Consider the following 13,349-nt stretch of genomic DNA (forward strand, 5'->3'; position numbering starts at 1 on the left):
CATCATCATCCTCTTCTTCTTCATCTTCATCATCATCCTCTTCTTCTTCTTTTTCTTCATCATCATCCTCTTCTTCTTCTACTACTACTTCTTCTTCCTCTTCATCATCATCATCCTCTTCTTCTTCTACTTCTTCTTCCTCTTCTTCATCATCATCCTCTTCTTCTTCTTCTTCTACTACTTCTTCTTCCTCTTCATCATCATCATCCTCTTCTTCTTCTTCTACTTCTTCTTCATCATCATCATCCTCTTCTTCCTCTTCTTCTTCTTCCTCATCATCATCATCCTCTTCTTCTTCTACTTCTTCCTCTTCATCATCATCATCCTCTTCTTCTACTTCTTCTTCTTCCTCTTCATCATCATCATCCTCTTCTTCTTCTACGTCTTCTTCCTCTTCATCATCATCATCCTCTTCTTCTACTTCTTCTTCTTCTACTTCTTCTTCCTCTTCATCATCATCATCCTCTTCTTCTACTTCTTCTTCCTCTTCATCATCTTCATCTTCTTCTTTTTCTTCTTTTTGTCTTCCTCTTGCAGGTCACTGCTCATGCGCAGATTTTTTATCGGTAAAAAATCGGCCGATTTGCCTATTATTGCCGCGAAAATCGGCCGATTTTTTTTTCCAACTTTACCGAAAAAAAAAACGGCCAAAATACCGAAAAACAGCCGCACAAATAGTCCACTAACGATCCGAAAATCGGCCGATTTTATTTTCAGCCAAAAAAATCGGCCGATTTTCGACCCATCTATGGCCTGCATAAGACTGGGATGCCATCATGTACGTGTAAAGGCAATACTTTTGGCAATATAGTGTATTTGCAACATACTGTATCTAAAATTAAACCTTCATTAAAAATGAAATGTAAATATTGATCTTGGCCCTACTCCCTTTTTGAGCTTCCTTATTGGTCATAGAATTCTGGCCAATAGGAAGGCTCCAAAGGTAGGATGGCATGATTCAAGCTCGCATTTTTCATTAAAAGTCAGTTGCTTATATTTAGTATTTTTTAGCATACCCAGCATGAAGTATACATTCTAAAACATGGGTTGTTAAAGAAATTCTTTCAGTAAGCCATTTTTATTTTTTCCAGGTAAGAGAAGTTGTGCTGGGGAAAGTTTAGCCAAAATGGAACTGTTCCTCTTCTTTACCACACTGCTGCAAAACTTCATCTTCCAGGCTCCACCTGGAACTATTGTGGACCTCACTCCTGCACTGGGGTCTACAAATGCTCCTTTGCCTCAGGAAATCTGTGCTATACCTCGCAACTAAAATCTTCCTCCAAGATTGTTTCTTAAGATATTGCTGTGCATTACCAGCACTGATTTTTGGGAACGATGATTGTTGCTGCTGCTGACTGTTCTACTACGGCATATATAGACCAATCTCTGAAACCAAGTGGCCACTGTGTTTAGAAAATACCCTCTGATGCTTAACCTATTAATAACTTAAAGTGGAACTTTAATCAGAAAATTAAGTCTTGCTAGATCACTTTAAACTGGCACCTGTTGCAAGTATAGATATGTAAAACATTAAAAATAAGTGCCTATGCTGTTTAAAATCCAATAATAAACTGTCTCACCTTGCTCTGCACATGCTCAATTGCTCTCCATTTTAGGCATTTTTAGGCACTGTGCCGAACTTGTAGAGATCCATCTACTAACGGTCTAAAGATTAAAACGGAACTAAACCTAAATCTATTTAACAGCTTCAGAAAAACAGTTACATTTTTTGCATGCTAGGAATGCTGTTACATTTGCTTGTGTTCTCTCCCAAACTATCAAACCATCAATTGACTGGTGTTTTAACTGATCACATGTGCAGCACCATGGCAGTTGCAGATCAAACAGATGGCAGCTTCATTGGCTGAAAAGGATAGGAGTGCTTAGTTCTGCTTTAACTGTTGCTTAGGGTTCTGTGCTTTAACAAAATGGCAGCCTCCAACAAGAAGAAACAGGAGCAATGCTGGAGGCAATCTACAGCACACACTAATTTTTGTTGCATAATTATACATGTGGATTGTATGTTCCTTGCTAAAGAACATTATTTTTTTATCAGTTGTTATGAGTAAAGCTCCATAGGCCAATTTAGCAGATATTTAAATATTTTTTGATTAATTGTCCAGCTACTTAAAGCATACCTTTAACCTTAATTTGAACTAATTTCCTATACTTTCCCTCTCCCTACCAGTAACAAACATAGAGCTTACAGAATGCATAGAAGAAAGGGAGACAGAAGTCCTGATGAAAGTGTCATCCAAGTAGAAACAATAAGGAACCACATCTAAGCAAGGAAATGTGTTGCATTACAAAGAGAGGCAAAACATAGTAATGACCAGTCATGAGAGTGTAGCTCTCGTGAGCAATATGGGGTTCCATGAAAAGAAAAAATGGCAGCGGATGAAAAAGAGAGAGAAAGAGAATAGGAGTAGGTAAGAGGAAAGGAAAGGGAAAAAAGTCTGAAAGAGAATAGAAGAGGGAGAAGGTGTAGTAGGGCAGGGGGCCCAGAGGAAAGAATGAGGAGGGGGGATGTGTGACTACTGAAAAGGAGGGGGAGGATCTCAGGACCAAACCTGGCTAAGGGATGGCACATAGAACCACCAGAGGTCTGGGCCAGAGGTTGTCAGGGGAGGAGCAATAATTTGTTGAAATTAGGAGGAAGGTATCGTTCCACCCAGGGAGCCCAGATAGAAGTGAATTTAGGGACGGAGTCTGTAATGGTCGCTTCCACTTTAGCATGAATAATTGCTTGTGTCACCTTATTTCTAACTGCTAGGAGACAAAGGGACGGAAACTTGCATGATTTCACTAAAATTTGTTTCGCTGTGGTGACTTGTAAAAGGAGTTTGAATTGGGGTTTAGATAAGGAACGAGGCTGAAGATTCAGCAGAGTAGGGTTAGGGCAAAGGGGCTTCGCAAAAGAGAAGATAAAAGGTTGAAGATTGCAGTCCAAAATGCTTGGGCGGCCAGACACAACCACCAAATATGGAAGTGCATTCCCACCATCGCATAGCCCCGAAAGCAATTGGGAGAACAACTGGGGGCATATTTAGCAATCCTTGCGGGACCAAGTACCAACGAGTCAAAACCTTGTAGTTGGTCTCAACAGCTACTATGTTCTGCGAAGAGGATTTGATTGCTGGCCAAACTTATTCCCAATTGGCAGGTCTCAGCTGACATCCAAGGTCTTCATCCCACTTAGTGACATAGGTAGGGCTAGGGGAGGGCTCTGGGGATAAAAGAAGTGCATAGAGTGCTGAAATAAGACCTCACCTATGAGGGTCTCTTTTGCAACCGCACTTGAACAAGGTAATGGATCGAGGAGTTGGGGATTTGGCAGCCAGAGGAGCAAAAAAGTGTTTGAGTTGAAGATATCTGAAAATTTCAGACACTGGCAGGTAGTGAGATTTACGAAGAGAAGGAAAGTATTTAAGCCCGGTATTAGTCAAAAATTGGTGGGCATGGAGAAGGTTTGCTGAGGACCATTGTGAGACTGAACGAGAGGAAGAACAGGCAGGAAGGAAGGACGTATTTTGGAGGTACGAGAGTAGGGGATTGTGTGGCGATTGGAGGGAATATCGGGATCTGAGTCTATCCCAAAGCAACATGAAGTGGGAAGTGACTGGATTCTGGAGTATCCAACGGTCTGAAGGCTGGAACCATAAAAGATTAGGAACTGAGAGAGGGTCACAGTCGACAGCCTCAAGAGCGACCCATTGAGTAATTTCGGATGTCACGTGATACTTAGGCAATTGTGCAAGATGCGTGGTTTAGCAAAGTCGGGGAGACCTAGGCTGCCCATAGGTTTAGATTTGTGTATGATCAAGCGAGGAATATGAGGACGGATAGGGCCCCAAACATATGTGTAAGCTTGTCATTGCAAAATGCAGAGAAAATGCGCTGGCACTGGGATGGGTAGGACTCTAAATAAATACAGTATCTTAGGCAGGATAGACATTTTTGCTACCGTGATCCTACCCATCCAAGCCAGCGGCAATGAAGACCATTTAGTCATTAGGCCAGTAAGATGGACTAGCATAGGAAGGTAATTGGTCGAATAAGGATCCGACAAGCAAGATGTCAGTATGATGCCCAAATAAGAAATAGAACGGGGGGACCAGGAGAATGATAGAACCTGTTGTAGATGATCCAACTCACGAGGGGGTAGGAAAATTTTAATACCATCACCTTTTGGGGATTAACCTGAAGGCTGGAGACATGGCCAAAATCTTGGAGGACCCGGAGTAAATTAGGAGCTGAGGTTAGTGGGGAGGTCAGAAAGAGGAGTACGTCATCTGCAAAGAGACAGAGTTTATGATGGGAGCCACCTATCTCAAGTCCTCGTATGTTGGGATTGGCTCTTATTAGGAGGGTGAGAGGCTCTATAGCTCCCTGTAGCCATAAGCACACCCACGAATGCAAATGCATGCACAGGGTGTACAAATGTACAGTATGTAAACCACGACTGCACCACATACAGTTGTGTTCAAAATAATAGCAGTCAGACATCACTAACCTGATCAATCACTGTTTTTGGTAGAAATTACATTTCTACATGGCAAATAATTTACTAGCAGGTGTAGTAGAGTAATAGAAATCCAATAGATCCAACAGTCATGACATGCATGCTACTGATTCTGTGTAATTGAATCACTAATTGAAAGGGGCATGTTCAAAATAATAGCAGTGTGGAGTTCTATTAGTGAGGTCATTCATTCTTTGAAAAACAGGTGGCAGTTATTACCCTTATTTAAGGAAGGAAGGCAGCAAATGTACATGCTGGTTACAGTGCATTTCTCTCTGAAATTCTGAGGAAAATGGGTCGTTCCAGACATTGTTCAGAAGAACAGCGTACCTTGATTAAAAAAGTTGATTGGAGAGGGGAAAACATATAAAGAAGTGCAGAAAATGATAGGCTGCTCAGCTAAAATGATTGGAAATGCTTTAAAATGGCAACCAAAACCTGAAAGACGTGGAAGAAAACTACCATTCCAATGGATAGAAGAATAGCCAAAATGGCAAGGACTCAGCCAACAATCAGCTCCAGGAAGATCAAAGAAGGTGTAAAGTTACCTGTGAGTACTGTTACAATTAGAAGACGCCGATGTGAAGCCAAGCTATCTGCAAGAAGCCCCCGCAAAGTCCCACTGGTGAAAAAAAGACATGTGCTGAAGTGGTTACAATTTGCCAAAGAGCACATTGACTGGCCTAAAGAGAAATGGCGCAACATTTTGTGGACTGATGAAAGTAAGATTGTTCTTTTTGGGTCTAGTGGCCGGAGACAGTTTGTCAGACGACCCCCAAACACTGAATTCAAGCCACAGTACACTGTGAAGACAGTGAAGCACAGTTGCGCAAGCATCATGATATGTGGATGTTTCTCATACTATGGTGTTGGGCCTATTTATCACATACCAGGGATCATGGATCAGTTTGAATACATCAGAATACTTGAAGAGGTCATGCTGCCTTATGCTGAAGAGGAAATGCCCTTGAAATGGGTGTTCCAACAAGACAACGACCCCAAACACACCAGTAAACGTGCAACATCTTGGTTCCAGACCAACAAGATTGACGTTAAGGAGTGGCCAGTCCAATCCCCGGATCTTATTCCAATAGAAAACTTGTGGGGTGACATAAAAAATGCAGTTTCTGAGGCAAAACCAAGAAATAGAGAAGTACTGTGGAATGTAGTCCAATCATCCTGGGCTGGAATATCTGTTCACAGGTGCCAGAAGTTGGTTGACTCCATGCAACACAGATGTACAGCAGTTCTCAGAAACAGTGCTTATACAACAAAATATTCATTAAGTGATTCAAAGGAAAGCAAAATCTTCAAACATTTTTCAGTTCATATAGTGAATGTTTGAGTTTGTAAAGAAGAATACAAACACTGCTATTTTTTTGAACAGTCTAATATTCACTTTTCTTCAATTTTTTTAGAGGAACAACACAAATTTGATATATTCATGTTTTTTCATATCTTCATGTTTTGATTTGGAATAGAATGTGTAATGTTCCCAATGCATTTGTGTGTATGGAAATAAAAGCTATTAGAAGGATTTTAAGCTTTATTAATTTTTTTGAACACAACTGTATGTACCATGTACAATGTAGCATTGTGAACGTGAGAGTGGGAGCAATAATTCTAGCACCAGAGAACGTGGTTAACTGATGAACAGTTAAGGCTTTTAAATCGTCACCTGTGGAGATTTGTGGGTACCACTGATTTTGCGATATCATGGACACATGCAATTTTAGGACTTGCCATGTTTGCTACCTATTTACTCAACATTACCCCACTTTTTATATTTCACCAAAAAATTCGGTGTTATATTGAGTTTGTGTGCACTAAAACTTGTTTTAATAATTTTTTTCCTGAAAATGTGTGTTTGATAAACAAATATTGTGCAGCATAAAGAACTACAACTACTATCTTTTATTGTAAAAGGCCTCTACATTCAGAAAATATTTAACGTTCTGAGGTTGAATTCATTTTATGGAATAAAATGCAGATTTTTTACATGTGTGCAAAAAATAAAAAAAATTGCTCTAGAGCAGATGTGGTAAGTATGTTAACAATATTTTGTAAATAACTCAATAAATGATAAATGATGTATTAAATAGATATTACAATCAGCTACACAAATGCATAGGTAAAAGGCAAATAAAATGTTTATTTAAAAAGACCTTGAACTTTTCCACATTTTGTCACGTTACAACCAAAACGTAAATGTATTTTATTGGGATTTTTTGTGATAGACCAACACAAAGTGGCCCATAATTGTGAAGTGGAAGGAAAATGATAAATGGTTTTCAAAATTTTTTACAAATAAATATGTGAAAAGTGTTGCGTGCATTTGTATTCAGCCCCCCGGAGCCAATAATTTGTAGAACCACCTTTCACTGCAATCACAGCTGCAAGTCTTTTTTGGGATGTCTTTATCATTTTCCTTCACAATTATGTGCCACTTTGTATTGGTCTATCACATAAAATCCCAATAAAATACATTTATGTCTTTGGTTGTAACATGACAAAATGTGGAAAATTTCAAGAGGTATGAATACTTTTTCAAGGCACTGTATTTCTTGAAAGTATACAACATCAAATGATTGGGGCGAGACCAAAAAAATACTATACAGAGGGACATAACCGAATCCAAAAGTGGAGGAGCAGCTTGTGGGCAGCGTGCGTTCGGAGTGATCATTGCATCCTGAGGAAGGAGCTCCTCCGCTTTCAGATCCAGCAACGTCATCTTGATCACTAGCGCAGCAACTCAAAATGGTACTCAGTAGGTCAATGGCCCCCACATGCTTGTATGTATGCCTGATAACGTCGGGGCATGCTCCTAATGGGACGACGGATGGTGTGCTGGGTTATTTCCTTCCAGATCTGGACCAGGGCATCACTGAGTTCCTGGACAGTTTGTGGTGCAACCTGATGGTGTCAGATGGGCCGAAACATGATATCCCAGAGATATTCTATTGGATTTAGGTCAAGCAAATGTGGGGTACATTCAATGGTATCAATTCCTTCATCCTCTAGGAACTGCCTGCATACTCTCACCACATGAGGCCGTGCATTGTCGTGCACCAGGAGGAACCCAGGACCCACTGCACCAGTGTAGGGTCTGACAATGGGTCCAATGATTTCACCCCAATACCTAATGGCAGTCAGGGTTCCATTGTCAAGACTATAGAGGTCTGTGCATTGCTCCATGGATATGTCTCCCCAGCCATCACTCACCCACCACCAAAACAGTAATGCTGAAGGATATTACAGGCAGCATAACGTTCTCCATATCATATCTTCTCCAGACCCTTTCACGTCTGTCACATGTGCTCAGGGTGAACCTGCTCTAATCTGTGAAATGCACTGGGCACCAGTGGTGAACCTGCCAATTATGGTGTTCAATGGTAAATGCCAATCGAGCTCTATGGTGTCAGGCAGTGAGCACAGGGCCCTCTAGAGGATGTTGGGCTCTCAGACCACTCTCATGAAGTCTGTTTCTGATTGTTTGGTCAGAGACATTCACACCAGTGGCCTGCTGGAGTTCATTTTGTAGGGCTCTGGCAGTGCCCGTCCTATTCCTCCTTGCACAAATGAGAAGATACCGGTCCTGCTGATTGGTTAAAGACCTACTAGCTCTGTCCATCTCTCCTAGAGTAACTGCCTTCTCCTGGAATCTCCTCCATGCTCTGGAGACGATGCTGGGAGACACAGCAAACCTTCTGGTAATGGCACGTATTGATGTGCCATCCTGGAGTAGTTGGACTACCTGTGGAACCTCTGTAGGGTCCAGGTATCGCCTCATGCTACCAGTAGTAACACTGATCCTAGCCAAATACACAACTAGTGAAAAACAGTCAGAAAAGATGAGTAGGGAAAAAATGGCAGTGGCCTTAACCTGTAAAACCATTCCTGTTTTGGGGGTTGTCTCAATGTTGCTCATCTAATGCACCTGTTGTTAATTTTATTAACACCAAAGCAGCTGAAACTGATTAACAACCCTATCTGCTACTTAACTGACCAGATCAATATCCCAGGAGTTTAATTAAGTTGATGATAGACTCTGATTAAAAAGTGTTCCTTTATTTTTTTTCAGCAGTGCATATACCATAGTTTTTGGGCTCTATAACACACTTGCAAAACTCTCAAATAAAAACACCTGAAATTCGGTTTGCTCAGGTGCGAATCCTTGGACCTACTCCAAGTCAGGGGCGGACTGACCATTTGAAAACTCGGGCACTGCCCAAGGGCCCAGGGTCAGTAGGGGGCCCCATGAGATGCCCCTGGTACCTTTTTCATAGGCTTTTTTGAGTTTGGGCAAGGACACAGGGGCCCCATGATCCCCTATTGCCCGAGGGCCCCATGAGTTGTCAGTCCGCCCCTGGACAGAATACAAGGAAAACATTTAGTATAAATGGACCCCTTAAACCTCAAGGATAAGTAGGATATTACCTCTATAAAGGATTCATATGGTTTCTTCAGGTCCATTAGATGCATACTTCCAATGAGGGGTAAAGGTCTGGGTCCTGGAGAGAAGTTTTTGCTTTTGTGCTCCTTCTGGTTTTTGTACACTTTGGCCAAGAAAAGGATGACAACAATGGATACAAGAATTGTTACAGGGTCCATGGAAAGCATGCCCCTGGTACCTTTTTCATAGGCTTTTTTGAGTTTGGGCAAGGACACAGGGGCCCCATGATCCCCTATTGCCCGGGGGCCCCATGAGTTGTCAGTCCGCCCCTGCTCCAAGTTAAATATTACAGCAGGTATTCACATAAGCTTATATCACCAATGCCCTCCTAAGGACTAGAGATCCCAAGACTATGTCCAACCACAGCCTTGTTTTTACTCTGGTGTCTCACTACACAAACATACAGGAGTCTCAACAAGTCAAGCCAAGTCAACTTGATTTTAATTTCTTTATTAAAGTAGGATATTATGCCAGCATATTTTTGAAAGACTTTATAAGTCAGTGTGCCAAAAGACATTGTCCTGTGGACATTCCTGCCCTTACATTAGAGTCCCCTCTTACATCAGGGTTCCCAGCATTCCCAGAGACCTCTTTACTTCAGAGTTCCCCTTTACACTGCAAGGGGGAACTCTGCAGACCCTGATGAAAAGGGGAACTTTGTGAACTATGATGTAAGGGGGAATGCTGCAGACTCTGGTGTAAAGGAGAATTCTTATGTAAAAGGCTCTCTGGTCACCAGAGCCCCCGTATATCAGAGTAGAGTCCACAATGTTTCCTCTTGCGCTGTAAGGGTGAACTCTGCTGACTATGAGGTAAGGAGGGATGCTGGGAACTCTGATGTGAGGGAAGGCTCTGGTGACCAGAGAACCTCCTACACCCAAGTCTGCAGACTGAATACACCAAGATAAAGGGAATTAAGAGGAGTGAGGACACTGATATAAGGGGAAGCTTTATATCAGTGTTCCCCTTACATCAGTGACCCCAAACAGAATGACTGATTGACCAACAGACTCTGTGTGGTCTGGAGCTGTCATACGCTGACCTCTTAATATCACCCCCACACAACAGCATCTACGGCACATTTTATTGCATGCCAAACCACATGGTGCTGCAGCACCATGCGGCTTGGCATGGCAAAATAAAAAAAAGGGTTGGGGCTTCTTTCCCTGCATTTCTCTCAGGGAAGGCAGCCAATTAAAATGAATAGGCTGCCCTACCCGCGATGTGTGTGTGCAAATGTGCATGCACAGACCTGAAGCATGCCTTATATCACAATCCCATTCTTGCAGCAGCATCCCCAGTCCCCCCTTCACATCATTCACTCCCTGTCACATTACTGCCCTCAGCCCCCCATATTATTGTCTTAAACCCAGTGGTGTATTTAGGATTTGTGCTGCCCTAGGCAACACACAAATCGGGCGCCCCCCACGGAGAGAACCTGGCATTGAGGCATTCCACTACCCACCCACCTGGCTAGAGAGCGAAAGACACTCACCTTCACAGCTCTGGACATCCCCGGGAATGAGAGTCAGGCTCTGTATACACCATCAAGCAGCCCGCAACCTCTTTCGGATCCCATCTGCTCCTCATGCCGAATGTGCCCCTTCTTCCATCTCTTCTTCTGGGGGGGGGGGGTGCTGCTTCTCTGAAAAATAGCACCCTAGGCAAATGCCTTGTTTGCTTTGTGGTAAATACATCTCTACTTAAACCCCCCATTACTGCCCTCAGTGACCCCATTACTGTCCTCAGTTCCCCCCTTACTGAACTCAGCCCCCCTCCATTAATGTCCTCAGTGACCCCATTACTGTCCTCAGTCCCTCTTCTCCATTACTGTCCTCAGCTCCCCCCCCCCATTACTATCCTCAGCCACTCTATTATTGTTCTCAACCCCCCTCTATTAATGTCCTCAGTGACTCCATTACGGTCCTCAGCCTCCCACCACCATCTGTCCTCATGGGACTCAGCAACCTTTGGGGGCTTTTTTTGACCTTGTGCATATTCTTATGCTCCTTACTTATACTCGGCTAGGCTGTCTTCCTCAGTTTCTCGGTGTCTGTTAGCTATCTTTAAACCGCTAATGTATAGTATGTTTGGCTGTATGCCTCTCTGGAATATTGTGTCTGTTTTATCTCTTAAGGGAAAATGTCACCAGCACACCAAGGATCACCAATATGGATCCAATAGTTTTAATGAACGATCACATAGTTACAGCAAGGCAAAGTTTCGGAGTCTCTCAGGACCCCTTCATCAGGCATGTGACATGTGACACCCCTGATGAAGGGGTCCTGCGAGACTCCGAAACGTTGCCTTGCTGTAACTATGTGATCGTTCATTAAAACTTTTGGACCCATATTGGTGATACTCAGTGTGCTGGTGACATTCTCCCTTGCTGATTTTGTTTGGTTCCAGCCGACAGTCGCTGCAGCACCCACTTATACACACAGACATTTTTAACGCAGGAACATGTGCGTTTGGATTGTACACTTGTTTTATTTCTTACACATGATCCCAGCACAGCATTTTGGTATGTTTTTATGCACTTTGTCACTGTATTATTTGTGCTTGTTTTCCATGACATTTATACTGTTTCTATGTTTCAATAAAGCTTTTATGAAAGAAAAAATATTTATTTGCAAATAATTTTGTTTAAAAGCCAACTACTGAAAGAAAAAAAAAAGGTTTGGTTTTGGACAGAGGGGGCAAGGGTTAGAACCTACGCCAGGTTGCTATTGCTAGCTGTGTTCCCATTGGGGATAATTTCTCTAACTGCCTGTTCTGTGACACCTTGCACCCCAGGCAAGACAGTGTGTCATTGGGACAGGAAAATAGGGAAAGACTCTCCAATGGAAAAACAAGCAGCAATAAAACTCTGAAGAAGTTTTCATCCTTGCTAATGCTGCCAAAAACAGATAAAAAAAGGTTGGCTGCAGCTGGACTTTAAAGTAAATCTAATGGCCTACTCCCTCTACCAACCCTTTACCACTCTTGCATCAAGATATCCATCTCTGCCTCCCCCTCCCCTAACTTTCCTTTCTATTTATCCCTTTTCTGTAACTTTTTCTCTTCCTCTAAACTCAATGCTTGACAAACTAGTTAGGAGGGGACTGAACACTCTTCATAACAACATCTCAGGTTACTCCCCCAGCATTCATATGGGTTTCTCAGGCTTGCCGTTGCAGTCTATCCTAACGATTTTTCTCTGTCCTCAGTTATTATATCTGGTTTGGCTTTCACCACAAGAAAAGGTAAGTTCCAGTGCTAAGAAATAAGATGGCACAATGCCAACAATGATTCCAGGCCTGTAGCAGTTTAAGTGGCATTGTTCTAAGTGTCAGCTGTGATGGGCCAGGTGTTAATTCTGTTGCACAGCAAGTTAATGATGAACATGAGAGCGATTTTATTATAACTTTACATTTCTTGAGCTGAAAGCTGCTACATCCCAGTTATTAAAATTTAAAAGAACTTGCGTTTGCATTTCGTGATTTGTAATGTAACTTGAGTTGTTGCTTTTGAGGCAACTGAGATTTTAATTATACAGTTTGATGTCAAAAATTATTTTATTGTGTATGTATCAATAAAATGTATATTTTCTGAGAATGGTTGTACTGTGCCTTGAAAATCCCACCATGTCAAATGTCCATTTAAATTTTATGATAACTTTGTTCCAGTACTTAATTATGTGTGTTTTATAATGAAAATCTATCTTATAGTCAGTGATAAATCTACTGCAAACATTATAGATGTAGGGGCCACAAATATGGTATACAAATAACCATCACCAAGACTTTGCGGAGATATAGTTTGCTTTTCTAGACTACAAACTGGTTCTCCTCTGCAGACACACAGATATAACATTATGTCCTATACTGCCCCTTGCTTGAAAATCTTTCTTTGTGTATGTTTGTACTATAACTTGAACAAACCCCCTTGGCTGCCTCTTTCACACATTCAGGAAATGCTATATGTCTCTGGAATTTGCTGCACAGTGAGGCTCCTCACATTTAAAGGGAAAGTAAAGTGAAATTCTGAGCACCCATTTGAGTCATGATTGTAGTGTTTACCCCAAAGTGGAAGGAAACCTTAACTGAATGTATCATAAACAATTGCCATTTTATTTCTACAGAACACTTGTTTTCCCTTTTTAACCGTTTCCGTGTCACCCTATAGCAGAAATATTGCTGCACAGCGGCATGAGTGCTCAAAATCACGTAAATAAACGTGATTTTGCAGTTTTTGGTGACCTACCCACGCCGCCATTCGTGACCTCGGCTGTCAATCACCGGGTCCCGTCTGGTGATTTCTTGGCACTGGATGATCGCCAAGTATCTTCAAAGGAGGAGAGACCTGTGTATAAACAACACAGATCTCTCCCGT

The 13,349-nt window shown here is 42.1% G+C and overlaps 2 protein-coding genes across 2 annotated transcripts in view; both read left to right on the forward strand.

Moving 5' to 3' along the window:
• LOC149455640 (cytochrome P450 2C5-like) overlaps positions 1–6,059 on the forward strand; it is a 51,464-nt gene extending 45,405 nt beyond the window's left edge. Inside the window, exon 10 of the mRNA XM_089686030.1 lies at positions 1,092–6,059. Within this exon, the coding sequence (XP_089542156.1) occupies positions 1,092–1,270 (179 nt within the window). The 3' untranslated portion in view covers positions 1,271–6,059. The remainder of the gene's footprint in view (positions 1–1,091) is intronic.
• Positions 6,060–12,062: 6,003 nt separating this feature from the next.
• LOC149455641 (cytochrome P450 2C29-like) overlaps positions 12,063–13,349 on the forward strand; it is a 78,608-nt gene continuing 77,321 nt past the window's right edge. The window contains exon 1 of the mRNA XM_089686031.1: positions 12,063–12,220. The gene's annotated coding sequence lies outside the window, so the exon portion shown is untranslated. The remainder of the gene's footprint in view (positions 12,221–13,349) is intronic.

The sequence above is a fragment of the Staurois parvus genome, unplaced genomic scaffold, assembly GCF_062004578.1.
Source record: "Staurois parvus isolate SC_StPar_1 unplaced genomic scaffold, SC_StPar_1.0 ptg000390l, whole genome shotgun sequence".
In the NCBI taxonomy this organism is placed as follows: domain Eukaryota; kingdom Metazoa; phylum Chordata; class Amphibia; order Anura; family Ranidae; genus Staurois; species Staurois parvus.